Below are 15,829 nucleotides of genomic sequence, written 5' to 3'. Positions count from 1 at the left end.
CATTATCATCTGTATGAATTTTTTCCATTGCCAACAGCTTAGCATCCAAAGTATCACGTATCCAATGATACCTAACATCAATAAGTTTGGATCTAGAATGGAAAGTTGGATTCTTACCAAGATGGATAACACTCTACTATCAACAAACAATGAATAGTTATCTTGTCTAAAACCAAGCTCCTGCAAGAATTTCTTCAACCATAACAACTCCTTGCATGCTTCTGTAATGACAATGAACTCCGCCTCTGTAGTAGACAATGCTACACAACTTTGCAGTCTTGATTGCCAAGCCACAACTCCCCTTGCAAAAGTAATCAAATAGCTCGAGGTGGACTTCCTGGAATCAATGTCTCCAGCCATATCTGAATCTAAGTATCCCACCAAATTAGGCTTATCACCTCCAAAACAAAGCTTCATATCAACAATACCATGAAGATATCTCAAAATCTATTTCACAGCATTCCAATGCTCTCTACCTGGGTTTGACAAAAATTGACTGACTGTACCAACAACATGTGCATATCTGGTCTTGTGCACACCATTGCATACATCAAACTGCCCACTGCAGATGCATAAGGAACTCTACTCATATATGCCTTCTCAGCTTCATTTGAAGGACTCTGTTTAACAATCAATTTAAAATGAGTAGCAAGAGGAATGCTTCCGTCGGAGGGAGAGTGAAGGGACTCACCCTTGAGAGAAGTGTGAGTCTGAGAGGGAGTGTACCAATGTAGTTGAAGGGACTCACCATTGAGGGGGAGATTGTTAAGAATCCAAGTGTGAGTCTAAGTCCCACATTGACTACAAATGAGAAAGTAGAGCACTATATAAGAATAAAGACCCATAAACCTATTGTCTTAAGGTTTTGGGTTGAGAGTGGTGTCAATACCTTATGTAATTGGACTCAGGTCTCATTGGTGTTATATCTCCCTAGTGAAACCTCTTTGTGAACCTAACAATTTGCAATCATGTGTCAACATTTATTAATTAAAAAGAAGAAGAAAAAGAACACACAATTACGGAAATAAAAACAAAACTCCCGTTCAACAAATAAACCTATAATTAGGGAAAGAGATTGGTTACCATCTATTAAAACGTAACTTGTATATATATCTAACTTTCTAATGTTATTAAATTCAGTAAAATTGACTCTAATGCACCAATAAAATAATAACATATGTTAACAATTGGTTGAACGTACTCTACCCTGACACCAAGAATTAGTAAAATTAAGAAATAATGAAAGGTCAATATATGCTTGCGAGACAAAAATTGAACCCTAAGATTATATATTTAATATTGAGTAATTATAACGTAGTGTTAACAGTAAGCGAAATATGAAACATAATAATATAAATAAATAACAGTGAAGCTATGCGTGGCTTAACTTATGTTAATATATATATATATATATATATATATATATATATATATATATATATATATATATATATATATATATATGTTAACATATGTTTTGTTTTTTAACTTTGAGTGAATTGAAATTAGTCTTCTTTTAAAATTTTGGATTAATTTAGTACATCATCTTTAAACACTGGGTGAATTTAATTGTTTTAATCAAATTTTATTAAATTTATTTGATGTTTTAAATGCGTCTTTCAACTAACATTGAAGTGAAAATGAGTTAAACAATGTAGATAACTCAAATACTACTATAAAATAAGCCTGAAATATCAAATAAACTAAAAAAATAGTTAAAATGACTAAATACACATATTTCTAAAATTGAGAACTAAATTAATCTAAAATTTTGAAAAAAAACTATTTCCAATTTTTACTAAAAGTTAAAAAAATAAAAACATATTTAACCCTTTAATATATATATATATATATATATATATATATATATATATATATATATATATATATATATATATATATATATATAATCCAAAATACCTATGACACTTTAAAGTTGTCAAGCTTTTTATAGTCACAATTCATTAACCCTTACTTTAATAGAAATCATTTGATATTGACAACACAATTTCTGCAAACAATAATATAGATAGAATTTTGTATGTTGTATATAATTTTTTTGTGGAAATATAAAATTCGTCTCTATAATTTAGTAATGCATCCAATGCAGTTGAGTCATCTGACCGACACATATAATTTTAGAGACCAAAATAATTAGTTACTATTAGTAAGTTAGATATAATTTTACAGGCTTAATTATGTTTTGGATCTATAATAGATTTGGAAACTTTTATTTGAGTACTTATTAAATTTTTGTGATCTATTAAGTCTTTAAAATTTTATAAAATTTTTCAATTTACTGTCTTTAGATTTTTTTTTCTGTTATTTAAATGATGTGGCAATTATCTTGCTTCATCAACCCTTTTAAATATCACCACATAATACTTTTTTCCAAAAAATCATATTGACGAGGATCTCTTTCAAAGATTTGATATTGTATTGATCTAAAATTATTCTTAAAGCTAATAACAACTACAAATTTATAAAATACAAAATTTAAAAAATAAAAAATAAATAAAATTACAAAATAAAAAAATATATCATTATATATTTATAAAATTATGAAATATAAAATCAAAATATATAATTTTATAATTTTATGTTTTTAAAATTTAATAAATTTATATTTTTATGATTTTATAATTTTATAGTTTTTAAATTTTTTAAATTTTACAATTTCTTAATTTTAAGATTTATAATTTTCTAAATTTATATCATGTTATTATTTTATAAAAGTATAAAATAATAAATTTTTATTTTATATTTCATAATTTCTTAATTTTATAAATTTATATTTATATTTTTTTATTTTTGTAATACTATATATTTTTTATTTATTTTTATTTTATAAAATTATAAATCATAAATTAATAAATAAAAAAAATTAAAATTTAAAAACTATAAAATTGTATAATCATAAAATTGTAAATTTATTAAATTATAAAGTTATAAAATTATAAATTTTTATTTTATACTTCATAATTTCTTAATTTTATGAATTTATAATTTATAATTTTATTATTTTTCTAATATTATATTTTTATATTTTTTATTTTATAAATTTTTAATTTTTATTAGCTTTAGTAGATCTGAGAGATCCTCCTCATTTTGATATGTTGCAACAAAATATTATTTGACGATATTTAAGTTGAGTGATAGTGAAGATAATTGTCATGTCAAATAAGTAATAGAAAAATCTAACGTGGTAAAGATAATTGAAAAATAAATTTAGTTTCAAAATATTGAGGGCTCAATGAGTACTTAAAAAACTCATATTTCCTACAAATTTTGTTTTGAAAATTTTTTGTAGGAAATACTTATAAATTTTGTTATGAAAAAAAAAATTGCATATTGCTACCAATTTTTTGTTTTTGCAAAATATTTTGTATGAAACACTTCTCGCAACAAATTTTATAGAAAATACTTGCGAATTTTATAATTTTGTAGGAAATAATTATCCACGAAGGAATTACCTGCTAAATAAAATTTTAGAAACAATAGCAGGAAAAATAATAAATATCTAAAATAGTTTTAAATTATTCCTTAAATTAGATCGTATTAAAACATGTTGGTAAAAATATCTTTTTTTCAATGAAGATATTTCGTCAAATATGAAAAAAGAAAGAGAAATGGGCTACAGTTAAAAAACAATAGGGGTGGGGGGTTCTTCCTGCACCCCAAAGGATTCTCCTGTACCTCCAAAAATGACCATTTTCTCCTTACACACAGTAGTGGAACCCATACTCCATTCTCCTACCTCACTTCACTCACCCTTTTCACTCATTATTCACTCACCTTCCTAAATCACTCATCACTCACTTCACTCACCTAATTCAAGCACAAAACACTCACGATTTTACATTTTTCTCACTCACCACAACACATCAAATTACACTCACACCTAAAACTTTTCACGTATACACACACATGCACAGTGCACACTCGCTTTTCTCTCTCGCAGCACACACCTAGCATGCATCTGAGGTTCAATTTCGTTCATTTTTTTTGGAAAGCTCTTCTCTTGTCTTCTCTGCTGACAGGTTATCCTCCTCCTAGAATGTTTTGGAATTTAATTTGAATGGTTGGAATGTTAATATCATTTTTGTAATTTTTTTCCTTTTTATTATGTGAAACATATTTTGTGATCCGTTTCAAGTAAAAGCGAAATGGATTTTAAAATCCGTTTGGTATTTTTTAATTTTTTTCTTCCAGAAACGGAATTCGTGATCCGTTTCAGAAAAGTATGAAACGGATCTCGAAATCCGTTTCATAAGTTTCCATGTTTTTTTATGAAACGGATTCCGTTTCATACTTTTCTGAAACGGATTACGAATTCTGTTTCACAAATTTTCATTTTTTTTTCAGAAACGGAATTTGTGATCCGTTTCAGAAAAGTATGAAACGGATCCCAAAATCCGTTTCATAAATTTTCATGTTTTTTTATGAAACAGTTTTTGGGATCCGTTTCATACTTTTTTGAAACGGATTACGAATTCTGTTTCACAAATTTTAAATATTTTTTTCCAGAAACGGAATTCGTGATCCGTTTCAGAAAAGTATGAAACGGATCCCAAAATCTGTTTCATAAATTTTCATGTTTTTTTATGAAACGGATTTCGGGATCCGTTTCATACTTTTCTGAAACGGATCACAAATTTCGTTTCTGAAATTTTTAAATTCGAATTCCGCTGGTGCACGAGGAGAAAGGATGGTGCATTCGCTGCTGCATTTTCTCTCGCAAACATTTCGCTGCAGCGGTGCAAAGAGGACGGAGGAAGCTGCAGTGGCTTCCATTGTTTCATGACTGTGCGTTGGTTATGTTGATGAAGATGGTGGCGCGAGATTGAACGCTGCAGTGGAGAAGATCATCTTCCTCATGCCGATTTTGTGGTCGGCGCGACTGGAATGGTGGCGTTAACGGTACTACTGGTGAGTGATAGTGAATGAGAGAAAAGAAATGAGTGTGGTGAGTGAAATTAGTGTGTGTGTGTCGTGAACATGAGTGGCATGGGTTTGTGTGCATTAGGTTTGAGTGGAGTGTTTAGTGAGTGTGGTGAGTAACGGCTGGAGTGATGCATTGTGAGTGTTGTATTTGTGAATGTGATGTGAGGATTGTGAAGAAAGTGGCGCATGTATGGGAGGAGAGTGTGTTGCAGTAATATAAAAAAGTAGGGGTCCAGTGAATGCAAAGAGAGACAGTTACTTTTTTTATCTTTTTCACATTTTACTATGGGCAAAGATAAAATTATATATGTTTTTGGAAGTACAAAAGAAACGGTTGGAGATGTAGGGAGAAGCCCCATAGGGATGACAATAAAAGGGACCTATAATGAGTTAGCTTGGATTACGTTGTATGGCTACATATAACAGTTATTTTTTCCTGTACCTCCATAATTTTAATCTATATCTTCATAAATTTTTCTATATCCAATTGTAAATATTTTGTATTTGAAATTGTATATTTTGAAATATAAAATAAAAAATACATTTTAAATTATATAATTAAGAATACAAATGTAATTTAATTTATACAATTTGGAATACAGTATTATACATTCCTAAATACAAAAATATATACCCAATTACGTAGATAGTAAACAAATCAAAAAAATACATCACAGATCCATTGAAAATTTTACCCTTTTTGCAAGTTAAACTGACAGAAGGAATAAGTATTCCAAAACACTGCATCTTTATATATATATATATATATATATATATATATATATATATATAACTACGATAATATTTCTGTTTATCAAAAACAGAAGATCTCCAAAGTATAAAATACCAAATTTGAATTCATATGAAATTAAAATTAATTCTTTTAAAAATATAATTCACCACCTTTTATAAACAAACCCACGACACTGAACTAAATTTGCCAGTTAAACAGCACATGACCAAACGAAATTCAGATACAAAAGAGAGGAACAGTCACGGAACATCAAGACTAGGATGAAAGTTACAAGATAATGCATATTTGGTAAATTCAACCTTGTAATCAATCTAATGAATATGATTTGTATATTGAAAAGAAGTTGGCAACTAGCTCCATGGTAGGACGAGAACGAGGGAGACAAGCAAGCATTTTCCATCCTTACAATTGAATCTATCTTTTTAACAACTGGTTTTGTCGGATGTGGAAGACGTTCATCTAACTTACCAATCAATGAATCAATGAAGGAACACCAAGTTTTGAATTCATGGCATTCGACGAAGAAGACATCAATAATGAATTTATAAAATATCTCAGATGCTCTCCAAAAAGTATTTCCAGTATGAATACCCAAAGCTATATACGTCACATTTTTCATTTATTTCTATCGTGCATGCAAGTTCTCTTGTGAAATTAAGGAGTTATCATAATATTTCACAAAAATAAGACAAAACATACAAGCCTATTATAATCTTTTGGAACAAGTACAAGACTAGTAAAGAAAAGCTATAGAATTATTAAATTTAGAGTATGTTAGAAGTGAAGTTTTAAGCCTAACTCAATCCCACAAAACCAACTTGTAAGGTGAGGTTTACACCCTACTTATATACTATGAAATTACCTTATCTCTAGTCGATGTGAGACTTCCAACACACCCCTCACACCGAGATATATACATCTCGTGCGTACATCTAGAAATGGGTGGTCCGTTAGCGGCTTGATAATGGGTGGAATAGAATGTCCAAAAAATCTTACTAGGATAGGCTCTAACCTGGCTCTGATACCATGTTAGTATGTATAAACCATGAGAGAAGGAAGCATGCGTACAAAAATGCGTACAGAAACGGACAATAAGTGTTTGGTGAAAAATAATTCAAAGAGAGCTTGCTTACTAATTTATTAGAACCTTTTTGTTCAATATATAGAGTACAATGTCTCATCATATAGAAAAGTAAAACCTAATAAAACATAATATTTGATAATAATAAGAGAGAATCAAATATATGATATCTCTATCAATATAAATAAAAGCAGAAGATATATAATATCTTTATCAATTACCTCTTCATCTTCTTTTAAAATCTTATCTATGCTTCCCTTTCCAAGAACTCATACACCAAAAATAAGAATCGAGAATGGAAACAATACCCATATAACCTCACAATGTTACGATGTCGAATCTTTGTCAAAGCTTGAAGTTCACTTGTGAAAGCTTTAACATTTGACATTTCTCCATTTTGTAATGAATGGAGTTTCTTATCAGCAACGACTTGACCCGTTTGCAATTCACCTTTGTAAACACTTCCTTGTCATCCAACTCCAATGATATGTTCATTGTCAAAGTGTTTTGTGGCTTCAATTATGTTCTCATACACCATCTTTCTGTCAAAACTCCATATCGCAAATGGATTTTGCTTGATGATTATGGATCTGAATGTTCTTTTTTCTTTGACCTTCGAAAAAGATATGAAACTCCAAAGAGAAATAATGCTAGCACAGAAATGCAAAAACCAATAGGTAAAAAATACCAATATGACTATATATGTTAGTCTCATGATTTTGATATTTGTGACGTGATGTTGGGCAAGGTACCACGCCAGAGACATTACCACACAAGCCTTTATTATTTCTCAATATTTCGATTGTAGCCATATTGAAGGTTGAAATGTTCGGAAGTGGACCCTGTAATTCGTTGTATGATATATCAACAGATATCAAACTTATCAACCCATCAAAGCTGGAGATCGTTCGAAAGATGATTGTGTGAGAGATTTAATGTTTCTAAGCTTTTCATATCTCCTAGCATGGGAGGTATTTTTCCACTCAAAGTATTCATGCTAAGATCTAAGACTTTGAAGATATTTTAATTTACCAAACTTGGAGGGAATATTTTTCCTAAATTTATTTTGGCTCAAATTCAAATGTAGTAACTTGACCAAATTAGCAAGTTGATTTGGAATTAAGCCAGAAAAACTATTTGCTCCGAGCTCTAAGGTCTCAAGATTTTATAATGATGATATTTGTATAGGAAATACCCCTGAAATATTATTACTAGTACAGATGGTTCACTTGATTACCCTTCATGATTGTAGCCAGTGAGATTGATAGTCTTGTGATGAATACGAATTGCGGTCCGTGACTGAATAATTCCCACGTGTGGTCTATATGGTGGTAGCCAGTGGCGGATCTTGACCAAAAACGTAGGAGGGGCCAAAGTAATATAATTTTGAGATCATTAGATTCAATCATTGGTATAATGCTTCAAAAAATAACTTCTTTAACGGAACATTTGTTATCATTAGTATAATGCTTTAAAATATGTGAAGTTGAATATATCTTGTTTTAGTCAATAATTAATTTCCTTTTCATCACTCTTAAACGATTAATTTATTCTTTCATTCTTTATCAATATACCTTTCTTGTAAATAATACCAAAAAATAATTGATCATAATCTAATAAAAAATTAAGACACATAATTATTAAAAAAATATATATATATTCATTATTATTAATACATAATACACTATTATTTTTTTCCATATTCATAAAAAAAAGAATATACAAAAAGCTCATGAGAATAAAAAAAAGAACGTTTTCATTATCAAGTAAGACAAAAGACGGGAAAAAAAGAGGATAAATGAGAAATATAATGAGTTTATCTCTAACTTTTTTTCTTTAAAAACAAAAAGAAGACATATGAGAGTGAGAGATTATTACAATTTGTGAAAAACTAAAAAGACAATGAAAAGGAAAATAAAAATTATGTTAATAAATATTTGGTTTAATTACTCTTTTTATTCATGTTTTCATTTAAAAATGTTAAGTTAGTCCTCCAATTCTTTTTAGTCTCAATTTGGTCTCGATTTTTGAAAAATGGATGTAATTCGATCTTTTACGATAAGTTTCGTTAAATTTCTCGAAACAGATCAATGATCCTTTAATTAAAATTGAGATTTTTAATAGGAATGATTTGCTTTGTTAGTGTAATTAACCTAATCCTAATGTCAATTTTTAAAGGGTTAAATATGTTTTTGGTCCCTCAAGTTTCAGCGAAATTTGGAATTAGTCCCTCATCAAAACTTTTGACCAATTTAGTCCTTCATCTTTCAAAATGCATGAATTTAGTCCTTTTAACCAAATTTTGTTAAGTTTATCTGACGTTTCGAGCGCATTTCATGATAGTATTTAAGTTAACATTGAAGCAAAAATGTGTCAAACAGTATAAATAATTTAAATACTATCATGAAATGCGCTTGAAATGTCAGATAAATTTAACAAAATTTGGTTAAAAGGACTAAATTTACGCATTTTGGAAGATGAAGGACTAAATTGGTCAAAAGTTTTGATGAGGGACTAAACCCAAATTTCGCTCAAACTTGAGGGACCAAAAACATATTTAACCCATTTTTAAATAAAAACAGGAACCAAAAGAAAAATTAAACCTAAATATTTTTATTTTTTATTATATTTAATTTTATATTTATTATATATTTACATTAAATGTTATGTTTAAATAAAAGAATTAAAAAATTTAATTTTTATTAATTTTAAATATATATTATCTTCAATTTAAAAATTTTAATAAATTTTAAATATATTTTTATATTATATATATATATATATATGTATATATAAATAAAAAAAAATCAAAATTTTGGGGGGGTCGGGGCCCCTCCCTGCCCCCACAGAGCTCCGCCTCTGGTGGTAGCCTGTAGACGGAGGGGCGAGTTGACACTCGTGATAGCAAGTATCGAATAATGTAATCATCAAATGGTGTAGAATCAGGAGGTAGATAGTAGAAGAAGTGAATGCTTGGGTCTGAAGGTTGTAGGCCTTCAGAAGGGGTTAAGTTATTTTTTTTAAATGCTTTGGATGATGGCTTTAGGGTGGAGACTTGCTGGAGCATTCCTTGAGTTGTGACTCAGAATGACATCCCTTGAGTTGTGGCTCGGGATGGAGGGTAAACACGTGGTGATCCCGGGTTATGGCCTAGTGATATTGGAATTGGTGTGAGTGTGCGAGTTGTGGCTCGTACAGATGGTCTCCATTTGATTAAGCAATCACAGGTTGTGGCCAGTGATGTTGTTAATCTTGTGTCGAGAGCACAGATTGTGGTTCGCACTGGGAACTCCACTTGGCGTTACGGATAATGGTTCGTAACAGGGTAGTCTGACATCTGTATCTACGAGTTGTGGCTTGTACATGGTGGAACCACAAGTTGTGACTTGTGGCAGCAAAGGATATGTTAAGGTCACCATCTGAAGATGTAGAATGTGGATTAAATGATGGTGGTCATGTCGTTTAGTCTTGGAGGATAATGGTTCTCCGTCGAGTGTGTGTGTGTGTGTGCACTTTATTTATTTTTTTGAGTTATTTATACTGTCAGCTCACCCTATTTGTTTGTGTTTGGCGATGATCGTATAATTCGATACACGAGAGTAGATGATGTCATAGGTGGAGCTAGTGACGCTGCCAAAGAGGGGCTAGCTTGGGAAAGTTTTTATGGAGTTTTTATGTTTTCTTGTAAACAATTATTTTAATTAGACTATGAATTTAAAATAGCCGGTTGGAACTGTGTATTTTGAATTATGGCGAAATAATAAAAATTTAAATTTTCCCACATTTTTGAGAAAAAAGTTATTTAATAAATGCGATTTGGTCATTTCATATAATATTTTTTTAATTAAATTAGTAATATCCGGTCAGGATGTTATAGCCGACATGGTCGAATTCGGCCGAATTTAAACTGGGGTTGATTGGGTAAAATTCAGACAAATTTTGGCCAGGGCCTACTCGGTCAAATTCGGCCAAATTTTGCTTGGGGATGACTCGCCAAATTCGACCAAATTTTGATCATGACAACTCTGTCAAATTCGGCCAAATTTTTATTATGGTTTGGCTTGGTCTGTCTCGGTCTTTGACTCGACTTAGTTTGTCTTGACCTTTGGTCAGGCTTAGTCCGTCTTGACCATGCGACCCGAGTCGACCCTTCACAATGTTCGTCTTGGACTAGCCTCTCTCAACCTCCAGACCAGGCCAACCCATCTTGACTTCGACATATGTGCCAATGAGCTAATATGTGTTTCATTAACGAAGTAGTTTTAAGTTAATGCCCAATTAAATGAACTACAACTTTAGAGGTTCAGTTTCTTAAAAGTGAACTATGAAATGGTTCAATTTAAGTTTTATTGTAGATAGTTCAGCATTTTTAGTATAATATGATTGTTCAATTTACTATGGTATGGCAATTATGTTCAGTTTGCTCACCCCTACTTATAAGCTCTTGCGAAACAAAGGCTATATATATATATATATATATATATAAAAGGAACAATTTGTTTAAATAAACCCACAACATTGAACAAAATACATCACTGAACAACACAAGACCAAACAAAACTTGAATACAAAAGAGAAGAACTGGCACGATACATTAAGACTAGGATTAAAATTGATATGTAATACACATTTGCTAAATTCAACCTTTCAACTTTCTTCATGACACCGTGGAATTAATTTATTCATGATTTATGCATTGAAGAGTCGTTGACCACTTGCTCCATGGTAGGGCGAGAGCTAGGGCTTTCACTCAAGCAAGCATTTGTCATCCTTAGAATCAAAACTATCTCCTTAGCAGTAGGTTTTGCAGGATATGGGAGACGTTCATCTAGCTTACTCATCAATGAAGGAATATCAAGTGTTGATTCCATCACATTCGATGAAGACACTAACGAAGTTACAAAATCTCCAGGGTGCTTTCCAAAAAGTATTTCCAGTGCTAATACCCCAAAGCTGTACACATCACATTTTTCATTCACTTCCATCGTGTATGCAAGTTCTATAACAAATTAAAGACTCGTCATAATATTTCCAAAAATAAAACAAAACCTACAAGCCCATCATGTTATCTTTTGGTACATGTACAAGATTAACAAAGAAAACTTACAAAATCATTATATTTTGAGTATAAAAGAGAAAAGGAATTAACCTGGAGCTGCATATCCAAAAGTTCCCACAAATGAGGACCAATTGGCTGAATTAGGATTAAGAAGCTTGGCCGTTCCAAAATCTGAGACATGAGCCACATACTCCAAATTCAAAAGAACATTCTTGCTTGAGATATCTCGGTGAACAATTGGAGGTGAACAATCATGATGCATATAGCATAAAGCATTTGCAACACCTTTAATGGAATCAATCCTTCTTTTCCAATTAAACACAGTTGCCTCTTCATTGTCTTTCAAAATCTTATCTATGCTTCCCCTTTCCAAGAACTCATACACCAAAAATGTGAATCGGGAATGAGAACAATACCCATATAACCTCACAATGTTACGATGTCGAATCTCTGTCAAAGCTTGAATTTCACTTCTGAAAGCTTTATCATTTGACCTTTCTCCATTTTGTACTGAATGGAGTTTCTTAACTGCAACAATTTGACCTGTTTGCAATTCAGCTTTGTAAACACTTCCTTGTCCTCCAACTCCAATGACATGTTTGTTGTCAAACTCTTCTGTTGCTTCAATAATGTTCTCATACACCATCTTTCCATCAAAACTCCATATCGCAAAAAGATTTTGGACTGATGATTCTGCAATCTGATGTTCTTTTGTCTTTGACCTTTGACAAAGATGATATAAGACTCCAAAGAGAAATAATGCTAGCATTGAAGTTCCCAAAGCAATGGGTAAAAATACCAATACGACTTTGTTAGTCTTATGATTTTGAGATTTGTGATGTGATGTTGGGCATGGTTCCAAGCCTGAGACATTACCACACAAACCTTTATTATTTCTCAATGCTTCAATTGTAGCCATATGGAAGGCCAAAATGTTCGGAAGTGGACCCTGTAATTGGTTGTATGATATATCAATAGATATCAAGCCTATCATCTCATCAAGGCTGGAAAGATCACCCGAAAGATGATTGTGTGAGAGATTTAATACTTCTAAACTTTTCAAATCTCCCAACAATGGTGGTATATTTCCATTCAAAATGTTCATGCTAAGATCAAGACTTTGAAGATATTTTAATTTACCTAACTCGAATGGAATATTTCCCGTAAATTTATTCTGGCTCAAATTCAAATGTAATAACTTGACCAAATTACCAAGTTGATTTGGAATTAAGCCAGAAAAACTATTTGCTCCCAGTTCTAAGGTCTCAAGATCTTGCAATGATGCTATTTTTATAGGAACATTCCCCGAGAGATTATTACTATTTAGAGAAAGTTCGAACAAATAGGTCAAATTACCTAAATGTTCAGGAATGTCTCCTGTGAGGTGATTTGAAGACAATTGAATTACTTGTAAATTGGTTGCCTGACTTAATTCTGGTGGAATGCTTCCTGATAAATTATTGTTAGAGATTTTGAGGCCTGTGAGATTATGGCATTTCCCCCATTTTGGAGAAATATGGCCATAAAAGTTATTTTCACTTAGGTTTATGTAATCCAAGTGTGGATATACACCAAAATCCTCTGTTAGATTTCCTGTCAAATGGTTTTGTGGAACAGAAACTCTTATGAGGCTGGAGCAATTCTTCAAACTCCTGGGTACTGGACCTGTGAAATGGTTGCTGCCAGCAGTAAACTTTAGCAACTTTCCACTATAGCAAACATTGTGAGGCAAATGACCAATGAAATTATTGTCAAATAAATGCAATGTCTCCAGGTTGGTAAGCATATTCATTTCTATTGGAATGTACCCACTTAAATTATTAGAGAATAAAACAAGTGTGGTGAGCTTTGTTAAGTTACCAATAGTGGAAGGAATTGTTCCAGAGAGTTTGTTTCCATTAAGACGAATAGAATCCAAATTGACCAAATTACCTATGGAAGATGGGATTGGTCCAGAGAGATTATTGTTTGGCAATTGGATGGTGAGAAGAAAATGGAGTTTTCCCACTTCAGTAGGAATGGATCCAGATAGATAGTTGTCATACAAGTAGATAAAGAATAAATTACTGAGATTTCCAATTGTAGGGGGCATTGTACCTGACAAAAAGTTATCGGACAAATCAAGTTGAAACAAATTCGTCATCATTCCAATTTCTTGAGGAATAGAACCCGAAAGATTGTTTTGTAGAAGCCATAACTTGATCAAGTTTACCAACTTCCCAATTTCCACAGGAATGTTGCCAGATAAATTATTTCCTTCTAGATATAGAGCTCTAAGGTTAATCAAATTACCTATTTCTTGAGGAATAGAACCTTGCAAGTTATTACGTCCAAGTCTCAAAAACTTTAAGTTTAGCAAATTCCCAATTTCGTGAGGAATATTTCCATAAAGATTGTTCTGCGAAAAATCTAGAATTACCAGACTGGTCAAATTTCCTATAGATTTTGGAATAGACCCTGTTAGATTGCAATTCCTCAAATAAATTTTTGACAAGACGGATAGATTTCCAATTGAATTTGGGATTGTCCCTGTGAGATTGGCAAATCGAATGGAAATCTCTCTCAAATTCTTTAATGCACCTATTTCTTCAGGAATACAACCATCGAAAACACTTTTTTCCAAGTATAAAATTTGAAGACTGACCAACCGAGTTATTTGAGAAGGAATTGGTCCAGTGAGATGATTGTGACTTAAATCAAGATGAGTGAGTTTGGACAACACCCCAACTTGAGGAGGAATAGTTCCACTGAAGAAGTTATGACTGATATCAAGAGTGAGGATGTTTGGAAGTGATGAAAAGTTGAGAGTTTGAAGCGTACCACTTAATCCAATGTTTGTAAGATTGATGTTGGAGACTGATCCTGAGTGGTCAGAAGCAATTCCAAGCCAATTGCATGAAGTATTGCCATTATTCCATGAAGATAGCAACGTTTGACTTGGGTTGTGAAGGCTTGCTTTCCACTTCAACAAAGCGTTGGCTTCTGTGTGTTGAAGTGAGAGTGAGGAAGAGAATGGTGCATGGAGAGAAATGACCATTAGAAGTAAAAACAGACATAATGATTGGAGCTTAATGGACTGAAGCATTGGGAATAAGAACACCATGGCTGCTATGGATCAACTCTTCAATCACTGGTTGTCTAACAGTTTGGATAAATTGAAGAAGATGCTTCAACTTTGAGAGGTTTATATATATTTATATATCGCTATGCTTTCGAGGAGTTCTGAACTATCATTTTATTTAGAGTTATTATTTTAGTTTGCATAAATATTTTGAAGTGGATATTAGAGTTATTATTTAGAGTTCCATTTTAAATATATATCTAAAAGATGGCTATTAACACATTTCTTTTATGTTACTTTTACTAGCTTCTTCTCGTATCTTTGAGTTTCTTATTACAAAATCGTATTTTGAACTGTTTCAAGTCAAATTAATGTTTTTCTCATTTATGTGTTTAATGAATACCCGAGTAAATGTAGACACATACAGTTGAAAGTATTAATAAAAACATTTTAGTCCAAATATTTATAAAGAAAAAAAAGTTTCAATTCAATAGATATACATAACCTCAAAACTTTATGAAAGATGAAAAAACCTTTAATATATCACTAAAAAAAATTCTTAAATAATGATCAATTTTAATGATAAAATATAATTAATCATGATCAATTTGTATACCAAATTATGAACTAAAAATTATTAATAACTAAAATAGTTTCAAAAATTTATAAGTAATAACTAAAATAGTTTCAAAAAAATTATAAGTGATAACTAAAATAGTTTAAAAAAGTCATAATTGATCTCTAAATAATTAAAATAATTTTTATTATAAATTAATTTTTATATTGGTCACTAATATCTAACATCAGTTACTAAATTTTGACTGTGAAAGAATTGATCTCTAATTAAAAAAATTTATTTTTAAATATATTTTTTATCATTAAAATTGATTATTATTTAATAATTATTGTGTAATGTATAAAAATATAGGA

General features: G+C 31.0%; 1 protein-coding gene across 1 annotated transcript; it reads right to left on the bottom strand.

Moving 5' to 3' along the window:
- Positions 1 to 11,295: 11,295 nt before the first annotated feature.
- LOC114183215 (uncharacterized) lies at positions 11,296 to 15,052 on the bottom strand. Its single transcript, XM_028070146.2, has 2 exons — positions 11,929 to 15,052; positions 11,296 to 11,778 (listed from the first exon to the last, which is right to left on the bottom strand). The coding sequence occupies exons 1-2, from the start codon at positions 14,939 to 14,941 to the stop codon at positions 11,462 to 11,464; spliced, it is 3,330 nt and encodes a 1,109-aa protein (XP_027925947.1). The 5' UTR covers positions 14,942 to 15,052; the 3' UTR covers positions 11,296 to 11,461.
- Positions 15,053 to 15,829: the final 777 nt, after the last annotated feature.

The sequence above is a fragment of the Vigna unguiculata genome, chromosome 5 (genome assembly GCF_037176805.1).
Source record: "Vigna unguiculata cultivar grain cowpea cultivar isolate G323 ecotype 2 chromosome 5, ASM3717680v1, whole genome shotgun sequence".
Lineage (NCBI taxonomy): Eukaryota > Viridiplantae > Streptophyta > Magnoliopsida > Fabales > Fabaceae > Vigna > Vigna unguiculata.
This window is presented reverse-complemented; position numbering and strand designations above follow the sequence as displayed.

What these genes read in the sequence shown, in the direction of transcription:
- LOC114183215 (XM_028070146.2), bottom strand. Translation starts at nt 14,941, where the DNA reads ATGGTGTTCTTATTCCCAATGCTTCAGTCCATTAAGCTCCAATCATTA. An exon ending in TTTTGGATATGCAGCTCCAG is followed by an intron (nt 11,779 to 11,928) that starts GTTAATTCCTTT and finishes AATTTGTTATAG; the next exon opens with AACTTGCATACACGATGGAA.